General features: G+C 44.2%; 1 protein-coding gene across 2 annotated transcripts in view; it reads left to right on the top strand.

The window, feature by feature from the left end:
• The window catches only part of MAP2K4 (mitogen-activated protein kinase kinase 4), a gene marked incomplete at its 5' end in the record, with an annotated part of 81,886 nt that overhangs the window by 17,626 nt on the left and 48,827 nt on the right, over positions 1-15,433 (top strand). For both annotated transcript variants that reach the window (XM_079544499.1, XM_079544498.1), the window contains one exon: positions 8,533-8,635. In XM_079544499.1, the coding sequence (XP_079400625.1) occupies positions 8,533-8,635 (103 nt within the window). The remainder of the gene's footprint in view (positions 1-8,532; positions 8,636-15,433) is intronic.

Raw genomic sequence — 15,433 nt, 5'->3', positions numbered from 1 at the left:
ATCTGTTCATGTCTACAGATACCTCATTTGAAGCTTAGCAAAAAAATGACTTGGGTTTAATTGTGTAGAAGTTCATTGAAGGAGAAGTTAATAAAATACTTTCAAAGATGGCTAAGAACTTTCATATATTTGTAGTTTGCATTTTGATTTGTTGTTTAGCTGTTGCTCAGTATTCCATTGTAATTTAGAAGAACTAAGCAAAAATGGTTTTTGGAACCATGTGCTTATAAGCTTTTAAGATACAGACCAAAATCTTTCCCAATGCTACACTGAAAAATCTTTTCCAATGCAGTGGCCTACAGCTTCTGTGTGAGAGGCAGCACTGAGCTCTGGGGCAGTGACAGGACCTGAGGGAACAGTGTGGGGCTGTGACGGGAGGGCTGGGGGGTCAGGGAAAAGTCTGCCCCAGAGGGCGGTGGGCACGGCCCTGATGTCGGTGCTCAGGGAGCGCTGAGACACCTCTCTCATGCACAGGGTTTGGGTTTTGTGTGGTCCTGTGTGGGGTTGGGGTTTGGACACAGTGATCCTTGTGGGTCCTTTCCAACTTGAGGTGTTCTGATTCTGTGAATGCAGGTAGATAAACATATTTAAAAAAAAAGCTTGCAGCTGAGGCCACGTTTTCAGGAAGGGTCAGCTCCTCAGGTTTTTAAATCTAATGTTAGATGTTCAAAAGAACAGGAGTTCACAAAGAAGGAGACTAGCTTACAGATGCTAAGTTGAAAATTTGGCTCGGTGTATTTTTAGCTCTGCATAGGTATCAGGTGATATTATTTGGAAAAACAAACGTATGTCACAAAGATCCTGTCACAACATAGAGGCCTGCTGCCCTTGCACTACAGAGGATTCTTTCTAATGGAATTAGTGGTGAAGTGGAGAAGAAGCTCTGACCTGAGGGTCAGAGCATCACCCTTTCCTACTGCAGCTGTGGTAAATGCTTGCTGCAGTATGAGTCTGGCCTCCTAGCACAAGTTGCCCACAATGCTTTATTTGTGCACAGTAGTGCAGTATTTTCACGCGCACTTTGCTTCACCAACCAGTTCCACACCAGTGGTGATGATGGCACATGCTGCTAACTCGTGGTTTATCCACAACTTGGAAAGGTTTCTGAGATGTTCCTTTCAGCCTCCCACTGTCCAGTTTGAATCATCTGTTTCAAAACAAATTGATCCATTTTCTTAAATCTACTTGATGTACTTGTCATGGTTTAAAGGTAAAATTAGATGACAGAGTTGCAGCAGTGACACTGCTAGGGGGCCCTTGGTCTGAGGGCTGATACCAGCATCGCCTGGTTCTTCACTGCCTGCCTTGCTCATTCATCCTGCGCTACCAAAGTGCATCTCAGCTTTCCTGGGCTTAGAAACGAGAATGAGATCTGTGATGCTGAGCCCTTACCCCGAGCAGATGATCTTTATGCTCTGGTGGTGCTTTGGTACCTGCACGCATTGCAGGAAGGGTTTTTGTCCAGAGGAGCTGTGAGTGTAAGGGTCATGCAGGGAGCAGGAGCTGAGATCAGTGTTCTCTGCACTGAAACCACTTGCAGAAAATCACTGTTTCTTGGGCAGCACGTGGATTGAAAAATGGCTGGTTTGTTTAGCAGGCTTCTTTACAGCGTGTGACAGAAACGAGGCCTCCTGTGCTATGGAGGTGTGCAGCAGGATGTTAGCTGCAAGGAGTGGCAGCACTATGGCAGGGACACTGCAATGGCAGCATGCATCCTGAGGGTAACTTGTGATGCCAGCCCTTGGGAAGAGCAGGAGGCATCAAAGAGACGTGCAGAGTCAGAAGCTTCGCTCATTATTGTTGGCTTCTTAGGGAACATTTTGCTTAAATTAATCCAGATTTGCTCTGCTAATCCCACCTGAAACGTCAGTGAGTCACTGCCCTGATGGCCTGTTCTGTGTAAGAGTTATCAGCAATTACTCATCTTAAATCCAAAGCTGGGTGTCAGGAGGTACCTGATGGCCAAGGGCTTTCTTTATTCTTTCCTAGGGCAGCCAAGGAGTGCTTGCTAACCTCTGGTGTTTCTTGTTCCCAGCAAGATCCAGTTGTGATCTCTTGTCTTCCAAATTGAAAAACCTGATATGATAGCCGTGAGGTGAACAGAATCTGCTCCTCCCCCTGGGATAACTGTGCCTTCAAATGGAAAAGCCCCCACACTCCTGGTGCCGGCCGCTCCACCCAGCACAGGGCTGTGGGGCTCCGTCCTGTGCCAAGGTGTGGAACAGCCAGTGGGATGTGGCTGTGATTGACGTTGCCACTTTTCTGGCATAAGGGAACCAAAGGGATATTGGAAACATACTTGTTGCTTTATCCAAATAAGCTAAATCCTTTCCATTGACCTTAAGCAAAGGGCAGATTTTTTCCTTGCTTTTAGTCTAAGTGCATGCTCCTAAAATTATAAAGAAAAGAGTCAGCCGGTCCCTCCTCAGTGCTCCTCCTCACAGTATACTTTATAATTTGTTCTGTTTTATTACAAAAAGGCACCTGGCACAGCCCTTTGCATAATTAATTACTGTTTTACATCAAGAAGGACTCCAGGAGCCTCATATAGTGGCCAGGTGAAGTTGCATGGAACAGATGCACCTTCCAATTTCTCCCCAGCAGTGTTTCATAGCCTTGGTGGTGGGCTGTGGCTGAGTGGTACGTCAACGCTCTCCTGCTAGAGGTTGCCTGAACTCCAGTTTCAGTGGAAAGGTGACTTCTCACATTACTGTTCCATTCTCTCTGGGCAGAGATCTGCCTGCCTGGCGCAGCACTGCTGTGCACATTGGTGCACACGAGTAAGGGTGTCCTGGGAAGTTCAGCATGTAATGCTTGTCCAGTGTCTGCTTTAAGCTCTTTTAACATGACTGATCTGCTCTCAAGGCTCAAGTAGTTTTAACTTTGTTTATAGGTATTCATATGGATGGTAATTTGCATGCAGGGTAGCATCGAGAATAATAAATGCTGTAGGTTAACAGTGGGTTTCAGAGACTTCATTCTTAGGACTCTGCTGATAGGAGTTTCTAGTCTGAGAGAACTAATCTTAATCTGATTGCAGTTTCTTGCACTTGAAGCCTAACCTGCTTTAGCCAGGCTGTGTAAGGAAGGTATTTATAGAAGCTGGTGCAAGTGCTGCTGGTTGCATGTATTGCAATTTACGGAGGTGCATGTCTGCTGATGCAGAGCATCTGTGCAACTGTGAGCCTCCTCCTGTCTTTAAATCACAGTAACATCTTGCTCACGTTTAGTTGAGTCCCAGCGCTTTACTTCACAGTGTTTTCATGACTGGTGAAGGTAATGACCAGAAACTGTTCCAGGTTCTGGCTGATCTGGGCTTCTGTACTTTTGTGGAAGCATATTTGGAGCTGCGGATGAATTATGGATAAATACTCTAATAAGGTGACTTGTAAAAATGAGCACACTTAGCATGTGCTTGGAGGGCAGAGTCGTCATCTTGAATCTGAATTCTGGCTCTTGGACTATTCTAAATCAAAGGTTTCATTAGAGGGAAAAGGATGTCAGTAAGAGACATACTGGAAATGTTTGTGCTATTATTCATCAAAGCGAGTTTCTGTAGATGGAGTTTGTAAAACTGTTAACTGAAATTCCAGTTATCTCCTTCCATTCATACTCCCCAAATAAACTGCTGTGCATGCTGAAGTTCCTCATGTTTTGTTTCAAAATTTGGCTGGTTTTTATTTATAAAATAGCATGTCTGGAGGGCAAGGCTGGAAGCCTGCTTTACTCTCAAATTAGCAGTGCCGATTTTGGAGTACCTCCATGAGCAAGGCTGGAAAGGAAGGAAATTTAACAGCAAGATTACAGATTGGAAGGGCTTATGGGAAAGTAGTACTGTGTTAGGAGCAATGGAGACAGCGAGCAGTGAATCCTGCCTGCTACATCAAAACAGGCATTTTGTTAGCAGAGAAGATCTAACTATTTGAATAATAAGAGTTGTTGGAAGAGCAGAGGGATCTGTGTTGTATCGTTTTCTTTTTGATCAGACCTGGTATTTTGCAGCTTTCTTTCTTTAGAAAGGTGTCCTCAAGCATTCAGCTTCTTTCTCAGACTGAAGCAGGTCACCCACCTGCCTGGCCTCCTGTCCTATTTTCATGCTTTGTTGACATGTTTTGGCTTAATCAAGCAAGAGTAAGAAGGCTACAAAGCTATTGCAGTTTCCCCAATTATCTGCCTGCTGTTTTCTGCCACAACTCATTTTTTGTTTATTTCCATTTTCTTGCAATACTAGAGTAAGGAAATAAAGTGTAACGTGGCTTCCTGGCATATTGCTGCTCCACAAACAGCAGAGAGGCTTTGGAACCCAGAGAGAAGAGTCACATTTGCACCGTGACAGTCACGTTCACACCGTGTCAGGTGGTGCACGGGGCAGATTTGGGTCAAGTGGAAAGCACTTCCATAGGGGTCAGTTTGTGGCCCTGCAAGACAGAAACCCAGAAGAAAATCCGTTTATCTGCTGTTGTTTTGAAAAGTTGAAAAACATTTTCTTAAGTGTAACATGAATATTGTGATATTGTGAGTATCTGTTATATAGGTGTAGCATGCAGGAGTTGGGGTAAGGAAATTCCAGGAGAAAAGTGGTTGTTTTGTCCAACAGGAGGTGACTTAGAGCCTTGGGGAAGTTGTAGATGTCTGTGGTGAAGTAAAAATAATAATACAGAATGTAACGGGGGGAATACCTCGTACTGCATGTTATCTGGGAGATGGCTGTTTCCTCTTGTACAAAGACAGGTTGGCTGTGGTTGTGGTAAAGTAGCCTCAAAATGAGTGATGAGAACCTAATTGCAGAGCCAAGTGCCTGGATTAATCCTGGTGATGGATAGCAGCACATAAATAATTACGTACTTAACCCAGCATCCACTTACTCATGCAGCAGGAAACAAGTGTGCATTTCGAGCCTGGGTTGTTCTGCTGTGGCCGTTGTGCAGGTGGCCTCCGGTGTGTGCCTGGCAAGGCTTCCCAGCTGCTTTTCTTCCACATGGTCCTTTTTGGCCCTCAGTCAGTGAAAAGCCAAGGGATGTGCGGCTGTTGAATTGCAGGACACAGGGAAAGCATCTCTGTTACTTTTGTGCCGTGTAGCAGCCTGATAGCAGCGTCGTGTTTTCAAATCCTTTTTAGAGAAGAACACTGTTATTTAATGGTAGTTGTGACTTGGAATAAGTATTACTATCATGTTATGGATAGTAAATTGACTTCAGTTAAATGCCTGTTTGGGCTTCTGAGATAAGTACAGCCTAGGATAGTTACCATGCTGGTTAGATGCCCTCAAAACATAAGCTTTTTTGCCACTTCAAGAAAGCCAAGGCTATCTTGCATTCAAACAATAACATCGTTATGACCATTAACACTCAGCTTAACAAATCTGTCAAAATTGGTTAGACCTTAGCTGAAAAACTGTCATAGTTTCAGGTCTGTTTTTGAGGTTTATGAGGGAGCAGTATGCTCCCAAATGAGGGGTGTTGCTTTCTGTTTGTTGGTTTCTTTCTGAATATTGCTTCTCTGGTGCATTCACAATTTCCAGAGGTGCAGATGTTAGAGCATTCAATGGTCAGAATTACTTATTGTTAGCAAAACCTTTAGAGGATGGTTAATTTACATGAAATGGATCTTTCTACAGCATGTTTTAGAACAGTGTTGTGCATGCAGCCTTGATAGTGACAGTGGCATTAGGCTCATTTCGGAAGCAACATCAGTCCTTGGCCTCTTTAGTTTAGAGGGAAGAATAGGGTGGTCTGAATTTAATCCATCTGTACTAAAATCACCAGCAAAACTCATGTATCTAAAGAAGCTCTTTTGCCTCCATTAGTTTTGCGTGAAGTCTTTGCAAGCAGTGAGAGCATGGAGCTTTCAGATCTTTGGAATGAAACTCGCAATCCAGACTGGGAAGCTAAAGGTGCTTGAATTTGAAAGGCTATTGAGGAGGAGAACTGCTGTGTTGTTTTGTGTACTATTTTGTTTATAGTATGTGAATGGAAATTCTCAGCATTTCTCAACAAGACCGTGTCTCCCCTAGTCCTTTTCTTTGCTAATAACTTGAGGAAAAAGCAAACCGTCCTGTTTGCCTTCCTGAGGTAGGTCATGCTTCTGCGTTTATTGGATTTGCAGAAAATCCAGCTTCAGGTGTCAAATTGATATTGTTGAAACTATTCTTAGAAACTTAATGACATAGAAATCCATAGATTGATGTTTAACAGTGATTTAAAAACGAAAGTACACTCAGTGCAAGGAAATTTAGTGCATAAAGTGTTGCAGGTAGTAAAGAGTAGGAACAGGTCTTCAGAAGAGGAAATCAGCCTGTAGCTAATTGTATAGCTTTCAGCGTTGGGCTGCTTCAAGGACAAATGCTCACATCATGTAAATGTTGTGGTTCCAAATGGAAAATCATATGGCACTCCTGTACTGTTGCCCCAGGAAGAGAAGGATAGTGCTTCAGGCATGTGAATAAAACAAAACCAGAAGAATGATGAAAGCTCTAAATCACCAGACCCAGTCTGAGAGCAGAACTACGCCAAAGCAGATCAGCTGTCAGCACCAGCAGTGGCATTTCTCTGTATTCTGATGAACAGGTTTACTTTTGGGATGGGCAAAGCTGTTCATCGATCACCCTCTTGCAATGCGTTCATAGTTTTTATAAACAAGAATCTTATTGTTTGTTTCCATGCAGTTCTGCAGCCCAGACCATACTGTGTAATCTCATTCAGGTGACATGCCCAAGAAAGGCACCTTGGGAGCACTGAGCTCTGCAGTGCTGCTGTCTTCACCACAGCCTGCTGTGCCTCATGCTGGGTCCCTAGACTGGGCAAACTCGCTGACCCTCTTCTCTCCCGTCAGGAGTGATGTAAGATCCTGTATTACCAGCTGGGGCCTTGTGGAAAACTGCAGGTGAATTGTTAGCTAAGAATGAGGTGTTTTTTCGTTTTAGATGGTGGAATGCAAAGCTTTGAATAATTGGTTTTGTGCTGTTGCATTTCCTGCACATCTCTTGTGTGTAACAAATCAGGTGATGATTAGAAAATGCAGATATTTCCAAACAGCTTACTGTATTGTTGCATTGCCTTCCTACACTGTATTGCAGCAGGAGTGAAGCTAGAAGTATGCATCAGTGGTTGAAAAATAAAAGGTATTATAGAGGACATAGGAGATCATCCCAAAATGAAGATACCAAACAGGGAAGGTCAGAGGAGCACTGTGGAGCTCCATATGCTGTGGACTTGTCTGGGGTGGCAGGTAATATTCCATGGCTTTGACTTGTAACTAGTTTTTTCTCTTCCCATTGTCCTGAAGTCACTAAAAGCGCATATCCCTTTGTGCAAGGTAGAGAAGCAGTGCAGAGTGCAATGGTGTTTATGCTCAGTGGTGTTTATGCTCAGTGGTGTTTATGCTCTTGCGGTCCACAGTGTTCTCTGCTTTTCCCAGCAGACCCATGGTATGTTTAGGAATATGATCCCCACCTCAGGGCACAGGCAGAAAGGTGCTGGAGGACTCTGGGTATTGGGTTCGTTGCTGAAGGCTGGCGCCTCACAAGGTGGTTGGTTGCAGTGCCCGACCTACAGGTAGGGCTGAGTTCTGGACCCCTGCCCAGGAGATGAGTACCTCTGGGAGGTTGTGCTTAGAGTCCTGGGAGGCTGTGGACAGAGGAGACCTCGGCTGCACTGCGTTGGTGCGGGGCCGTGTGGTGTCTGGGTTTCCTGAACCCACATGGAAACAAGGTGGGATCTTTTGCAGCCCAGTAGGAGGGCTGGGAAGGGATGTCTTACTTCTGTAGGCTCTGATTCTGATGGTGCTTAAGAAATACATATCTGGTGGCTGGAGCGGTGCCCAGCAGCTCTTCCCCCCATTTCACCTTCCTATTTCTGTATGTTTTTCCGCACAGTGTCTCAGCTGGCTGCAGAGCAAAGCTTTCTCCCACCTGGTCATTGCTCTGTCGGGCTGAGCTTTGCTTTCTGCTCGGTGACCCGCCTGGCAGTAGGAGCACAGCGTATCTCCTCCATCCTCGCTTAAGCCTGATTATGCTTAATTTGCTGTGAGGCTGAGGAATGTCAGTGATTCTGCAGTTGGGGTTTCATATAATACATCCAGTGCTTCCCCTTTACCTTTGCTGTCCATCCTGGCTCTGGTAGATGTACCAAGTAGAGCAAGTCCCCTTTGCCACCAGGCTGGAGTTGAGCTCAGTGTGAAATGTGTTTAAATGAGGACTGTGTGTGGAGGGAGCTCAGCCCCGATGTGGAGGTGCCCCGTGGCTGTTGGTAGTTCTGGCTGCTGATGCTGGTCCTCCAGTTGCCATGGAACGTCCTCGGGACACCTCTGCTTAGTGACTGATGTGGAACAGGACAGGGAAGACCTTGGAGTGAGAATGGATTCGCTTTCTTGATTCCTGTGTCCTTAACACAAGTTATGATTTGCTTATGTAAATGCGAAATGTGTTTTCCTTTTCTTACAAAGTGTTATATTGTTTCTGCTGATTTCCTGATGCTTTACAAAATGCTGTTTTGTTGCTGACAAAAAGTTTACTTTACGTTCGTTGTCTCCCAGGTAAACGCAAAGCGCTGAAGTTAAATTTTGCAAATCCACCTTTCAAGTCTACGGCAAGATTTACTCTAAACACTTCAGGAGTTCCTTTCCAAAATCCACACATGTGAGTATAAAGCCAAAGGCACAACTGGTGAAACATCTTTGAAATGATTTAGCCAGTAAGCAGTTTTATTTTATATGCAGGCTGAATACTTCTTTTTCTAGGTTGTTCAAATCTGTCCATTTGATTCAGTGTAGAAGAGGTGGAGTTTTCTTGTTTGTTTGTTGTTTTTTTTTTTTTTTTTTTTTCAGAATTGAAATTGTTGAATTTGGGATCTTCCTCTTATGCTGGAGCTACTGCCATCCAGAGTTGATTAACTTCAGATGAATCGTAGCTGATAATGCAAGACCTGTTCACTGTCATTTTCCTATCTCTTTATTCACTGCTTGTTATTTTTCATTAGAGAGATGTTCTTGTTTCTGTGTTACTTGTGAAATACACAGCTGTGCTAGATTCTTTAGCACTAAAATGAATTAGTTTGAGGAATGTATTTCTACCAATATGGAGATTCAAGGTAGTTATATGTTGATTAGCCCTCCCTGAATTTTCTAGCTTTCTAGCTTCAGCATATCCCTGTATAAAATTTGAATGTAAGTGTGGCACAGAGCTGTTCCTGACACTAGTAAATAATAGTTACACCTTGTCACAGAAAGTATTAGTTTTATATCCTCAGATCCACCAATCTAGATTGATGGGTGACACCCCCGCAGCCTGTTTGTGTGGCAGAATGCAGATAGCTTGCAAAGATGTCCTGAGATTTTTCTCTTCAAGTTCCCTACCAGGTCCCAAGAGTTCAGTCAGTGGCAAGTCTCAAAAACTGCACCTGAAGCTTCCCCCTCTGCTGGACTCTTCAGATTGTCCTTGGTTATAGCGTGCTTCTGCTTTGCTGTGCATGTTGCTGCCTCTTTCCTTCAGCTTGGTGCCTTCTGCCTTCCCAGGATATATCCTCTGTGGTCTGTTCCTGTTTCTGGTAGCTTCTTTTATGCTGGAGATCTTCAAGCAAGTTTTACCTGAGTTAGGAACATGTTTCTGATGAGCTATTGCTGGTACTTACAGCACCTAGAAATTTTATGGAGTATTTTAGAAGATTCCTCTTACTATTCCAAGTGATGTTTCCAGCAAGTCCTTCTCTCTCTTTCTCTCTGTTTTCTTCTCTGAAATAGAGTATTCTCTCTGGTTGTAAAGCTAGCATTTATATATTCACTTTTTGTGTGTCTCCCTCAATATCATCAAATGCTCGTAACAGTTTTTTGTAGAACTCCACCTTCTTTCCTCTCTGAGGAACAGGAGGCTTAGTCTGAGCTAGTGAGCTTCCAACATCAGCCATCTGCAGGGCTTTGACTTGCCTGTGTTTATCTCCATGGATCTCTGTCTTGGATTCACTTGAAGTCACCATTGTTCTTGTTTATCACAGAAGAGCTCTCCCTGTTGACCGATGACATCTTTAGTATTATGTTTGTGCAAGTGACTGTCATTGTTGTCCATTAAGATGTTACTGCTCCGTCTCCATGTGAGCTGCAGTCATTGGTGGGGCTTGTATCCTGAACTGGTGAACTGTGTATCTGCTTTAAAGGAATTGGAAAGTTTTGGGTTTGAAATGATAGCTGTGGAAGTGCCAAGAGTAATGAAGGTGCACCTGAATTAAAATTTTCTTGGGATGCTACAAGCTGTAGTAGTGGTTCTGCTTGAAGGAGATGAATGCTGTTGGTTGAATTACTTTATCTGCGTTGAAGCTGAACAAGCATGGATAGAGCTAGTTTATCCTGACGTGTTGTCCGTAGCAGATGCTGTTCTCATAGGCAACGTTCAGATCTTCTGGTTACACGCATCTCACAGTGATGCAGGTGTTTCTCTCACAGTTGGTGCATCTCAGTAATGTGTCTGTCTCCTTCCACGCTTCCCCAGAGAGACTGATTTTTTTCCTCTGTTGCCTGGAAAAGTTTATAGACTCTAGTTCTGAAGTGGATATTCCAGCCCTCTGGGCCCATCTGCATTCTCCCTTCAAGATGTGATGGAACTGAATGGACTCAGGCTCACTGGTGCCAAGTCTGATTTGCTGAGATGAGTGCTGCTGCTGTGGGTTTTACTGTGCATATTGTACATATTGTTGATCCAGATGGGTGGATCTGAAGATACAGCGAAGTCAATTTCTTACATGAAATTTGAGTTTCTGTGGCTTGGATCCACCAATCTGGAAGCTGTAGTCTGGTGCCTTCTCTCCAGGAGGGCAGAGGTTCCTGCCAGCAAATGCCTCTGTTTCCTTTGCTTTCTGAGCTTTGGCAGCAAACTGTAGTGAGAGGATGCGATCAGCAGTGACCTGCAGGTGCCATGAGATAAAAATTACCCGTTAGCTGTGTTTTACTTGATTACTTGATCAGAGAGCTGTCAGCCTGGATTGATGGTTATTCAGGTAAGAGTGTGGTAGTGGGGTGCTTCATACTCATGTGGTGTGTTAGGAGGGAGGCGTGGTGTAAATTGCAACTCTCAAGTAAAGAAACCATTGCTGAAGAGAGAAGATGTTGTGCCAGGGTATCAGTTACAGTCTGGGTGCTTGATGGTGCCAAGGCTTTGTACCCTGGTAAAATGTGCATGGCCATTGCATACTCTGTAAAGGTGCAACTTTGGACTTCTCTGAAGGGCTTCCTGCTTGGTTTGAGAAGTAATGTAAGAAACTATCCAGTGGGGGAAATAATTTTGGAATCACACTAAACCAAGGGTAGAACTTAGCTCATGTGGGCAAGGGAGATGCTGGCTTGAGGGGAGCTAAAGCCCAGTGCTCGGTTGGATTCCCGCAGTAAGATTTCCTTGGTGAGTGATCATGCTATCAGACTCAATACCCTGCTACTAGTCACCTGATGTTACTGGAGGAACAATTTCAAAGGCTATGAAATTTCATGGAATCGCACATGAAATTCCAATTGCAAGACACTGTGTTATTAAGCTGTGACCAGTGCTTCCCAGTTGCTTTGTATGTCAGGGCACAGAGCACCCTCTATAACCCGGTGAAGGCTCTCTGTCCCTCTGCTAGGAGGGTGCTCCCAGTGCTTCTCTCTTCTCATAAATAGAGCTTTTTTCTCATGCACAGTTTGTGCCCTGCAATGATGCTTCCAGTGAGGGAGATTCTAGGTGGCATAACTCCTACAGAGCAGAGAAAATTGGGATGGGTTCCTAAGTGGATCCAGCCCCTACCTTGTCTTTTCTTTCATGCCTGCGGCATTTTTAGGCCATGTCTTACAGTCTGATTCTCAGGTTGGGGCTGTCAACCCCCATCTGTGGGGGTTGTGTGCTGAGGTATGGTAAATCGGAGTGCTGCCATGGGCTGGCATGGAGCCAGGGCAGGACTTAGAGCAGCACCAAGGAAAGCCTGGGCACAGGGCAAGTGGGAGGGCAGGGATGGGAGCTGGAATGGCCTAGGAGCCTCTAAGCTTTGCTGTGGCATCTCTGTTATGACCTTGGAGCTAGGAGATGCTGAGCACTAGTAGCTGTGCTCTTGCTGCTCTGTCTTTATGTAGCCCATGGCACCCAGGGACACCTCCTGTCTTTCCCCTTCCCATCACCCGCTCTGTCCGGAGTGCCCTGAAGTGTCAGGTCACCTTTGTGGTGGATTTGGATGAGGTTAGAAATCAGAGACGCCTTTCTAGTTGCTGGAGTGGCTGGAATTCATCTCCCTGAAACATCCCTTCCTGGTGACGCTGAGTCTTACTACAGCTGAGTTGCCCTGCGGGTGGCTTTCCTATGGAGATTGGTGAGCTCCAGAATGAAGCATTCACAGCAGGACCAAGGCAGAGGGTTTGGAAGGAAGATGAACTCAAGGTCAGTGAGCACATGTGACTAATGGAGCGTGAAGCCGTAGAGAATGTGCATCCTGTGTAGTCCAGCTGTGGCTGTTAGCACAAATCTACTTTGTGAGTACAGGAGATCTTGTTCTACCCAGCCTGTCTGCAGGATGTCTGGCACATTGTATGCATAGCATTGTGTATGACCTACCCAGAGTAAAGAAGGAGTGGAGCCCAAATTATGTAGATTAATTTGAAAAATAAAGCCTTTTAGAATTACTGATGTAAAAATAAAAGCTAGTAGTATTTTGAATGTTACTTGAAGCACAGTGATGGCCGTTCAATTTGATTCTCCAGTTAAACTGTCCTTGGAAAGTAAAATTCATACTTGGAGGGATGTACTGACAGCTGAGGCCCCAAGTCAGGAAAGTGTATGGAGTCTGAAAAGCATCTCACCTTTTACGTCATCTGTTCTGTGTCTAAGTAGGTTTTAGCTCACAAGCAAAATGAGCTGAAATAATTAGCAAGATGTAAGGTCTACAGAGCTATCTGTGACCGGTGGCCCTTGCTGAAAGGAGACTCAAGTCACACTGAGGCAAGGTCAGTGTGGTGCACCCAGAGCTGTGTCTGCTGGCACTGCATCTGCTGGGCTGGCTCTCGCTGGTGTCTGCTGAACCCCATTGTTCATTTGGCTGTTGTTGATTTATCAGCTTTCTGGAAAGCATTGCACTCATTTGGTGCACTTGATCTGGATTTCAGACTGCAGGTTACCTGTTAGCAAATGAGTGTACACCAACAAAGTTTGTTGGCATCTGGTTTGCAGCATGTTGTTGAGCATCCTGACCGCTATCTGGGAAGCTTGTTGAGTTTCTGAGCTCCTTTCTTTAGAACTTCAACACAGAGCATTGCAGCCTTATCTGGAAAGATGTCAAGATGAAATACTCTTTTCTTAATGCTCACAAAAACTCAGTTTGTGAACTGTAGGTCTGTGGTCTATTGGACTCTATGGCCTTACTGTGGCACATGGGTGTCTTCATGGATATGTCATGGCTTAAACTTCCAGAGCAGCCCTGTGAACCTTCTCCTTGTGTCCTGGAGAGTCACACGTTTTCCAAATAGATGCCCTAGGAGTGTGTAGGCAGATGTTTGGTTTAGAACTTTGAAGCTGGGTGCTTCAAAAGCAAAATGAGGTCCAGTTGCAGTTCAGACTCTGCTGCTTCCTTTATTTCTGTATAGTTTAGGGACTGTATTTACTCGTGGAAAGGATTTTTTTGGCAGTCTTAAAGTCTGTCTCAAGTGTCTCTTCTTCTCTTTCAGTCTTCTCTTACGTTTTTCCAAAACATTCTGATGTGTGGTTTCAGGCTCTGTAGGTACACAGAATGCAAATGGCTGAGTTCCTTAGGAGAGCTCGGAGAACTCCTGCTACTTGTCCAGAAAATATTAAAAAGCAAAGTGGAATATCCTGTGTTGGCATGTTCCCAATTACTTGTGTGAAATTTCTTGTAAATAGTTGTGCCTGTTCCCCATTTACCTCGCAGTTTTTTCACATCTTTATTACTACTCATTTCCGATGCCTTTCTGCACTTTCTCATTTGCAGGGTGGGATGCCTGGAAGCCTCAGCAAAGGTTTCATTGTAAAAGATACCAATTAAGAATATAAGTTAGTGGGTTGTGGTGGTTTTTTTTTTTTTTTTTTTTTTTTTAATTATTATTATTTTTTTTCCTTCAGTGACAGTTTTGCAACACTTCCTGGAAGTTGCACTGTCCAGATATGTATTGAGTGGGAAGCATGTATTTTCAAGTAAGCACAAGTAAGATGGAAACCTTCAGAGATCCCGCAAATACTTACAAATACAATACTTACAAATGTTTGAGTGAGTCTGCAGCAAACAGGTTTTCACTTACATTGCAGACTGCCCTGTGATTTCAGTGCTACAGCAGTGGCTCTTGTATATCTTCTATTTCCCCTGTGAGGTTTTTTTTTTTTTTTACAAATTGATTAACTTTCCTATGTTTAACAGTCCTGCTTCTTCCAGAAGTTTACAAATTTGATATCTCTGGCCTTGTGACAAAGAGGTGATAAGATCTGTAAAACATCTGTGTTCATCGTCACAAACCTTAGGAAGATCACCTCTTCGGAGAACGTGCAACCAGTGTTAGTGTGAAGTTCTGTCTGAACATACACGCTGCCTTAAGATCTCTCTTTTTCTCACATTTTATGTTTTTGTATTACTCTGATCGTAGAATCGTCATAGAATCGTAAAACAGCCTGGGTTGAAAAGGAATTCAGTGCTCATCCAGTTTCAACCCCCTGCTATGTGCAGGTTGCCAACCAGCAGACCGGGCTGCCCAGAGCTACATCCAGCCTGGCCTTGAAATTTGATGTGCTAATTCTGCTCTGCAGAGGAGCTTATCAATGTCTGCTGTTTCTTAAAATAAATCTCTCTAGTATTTTCCATATCCTGTAGGCACTGGTGTCCTAGTAGGACTATTTTCTTCTTTCTGCAAGAGTTTTGGTATCTCAGGCCTCACTCTGCTTCTGAAATTGGGCCTTGTACATCTCCATTAAGCTAATTCATGTTGATTTTCAAAGGTGCTTCCTGCTATGCTGTTGTGATGTGGGCTGCTTAGAACTTATAGAAACTAATCACTGGCATTTAGGTAGCTAAATCAAATACAGCCTTATCTGACTCCTGTTACCGTAGCTTCTGAGTGCTTTGCATGTGTTCATCAATTTGGCTTTGCAAACCTAAATGGTTGCACAAAATTCTGTTTTGCAGATGGGAAGCTGGGGCATAATGTGATTTGGGAGAGGTAAAGGCTGCATCAGAAGTGTGTGACAGAGTAGTGAGCTCAACATAGATCTCCTGATATCATATGGTGATTCAGGGCGTAACTTCGTATTGCTTGTCTTGTTGCTGGTCTAATTACAAGCTGTGGTCCTGGATTCTGTGTGTGTGTGGCTGTAGCCAAAGCTTCCAATTCAGGGTTTTCACCTTGTAGCTTGGGTGTTCTCTGTGTGCTGTGCAGAGTAAAAGTGATGCTGTTTCTGGTGTTCATGTAGTCATCCACCTTTTCTTTGGCG

Source organism: Tetrao urogallus (genome assembly GCF_951394365.1).
Source record: "Tetrao urogallus genome assembly, chromosome: 18".
Taxonomy (NCBI): domain Eukaryota; kingdom Metazoa; phylum Chordata; class Aves; order Galliformes; family Phasianidae; genus Tetrao; species Tetrao urogallus.
Note: the sequence above shows the minus strand (reverse complement) of the source record. Positions and strands in the feature narration are given on the sequence as shown.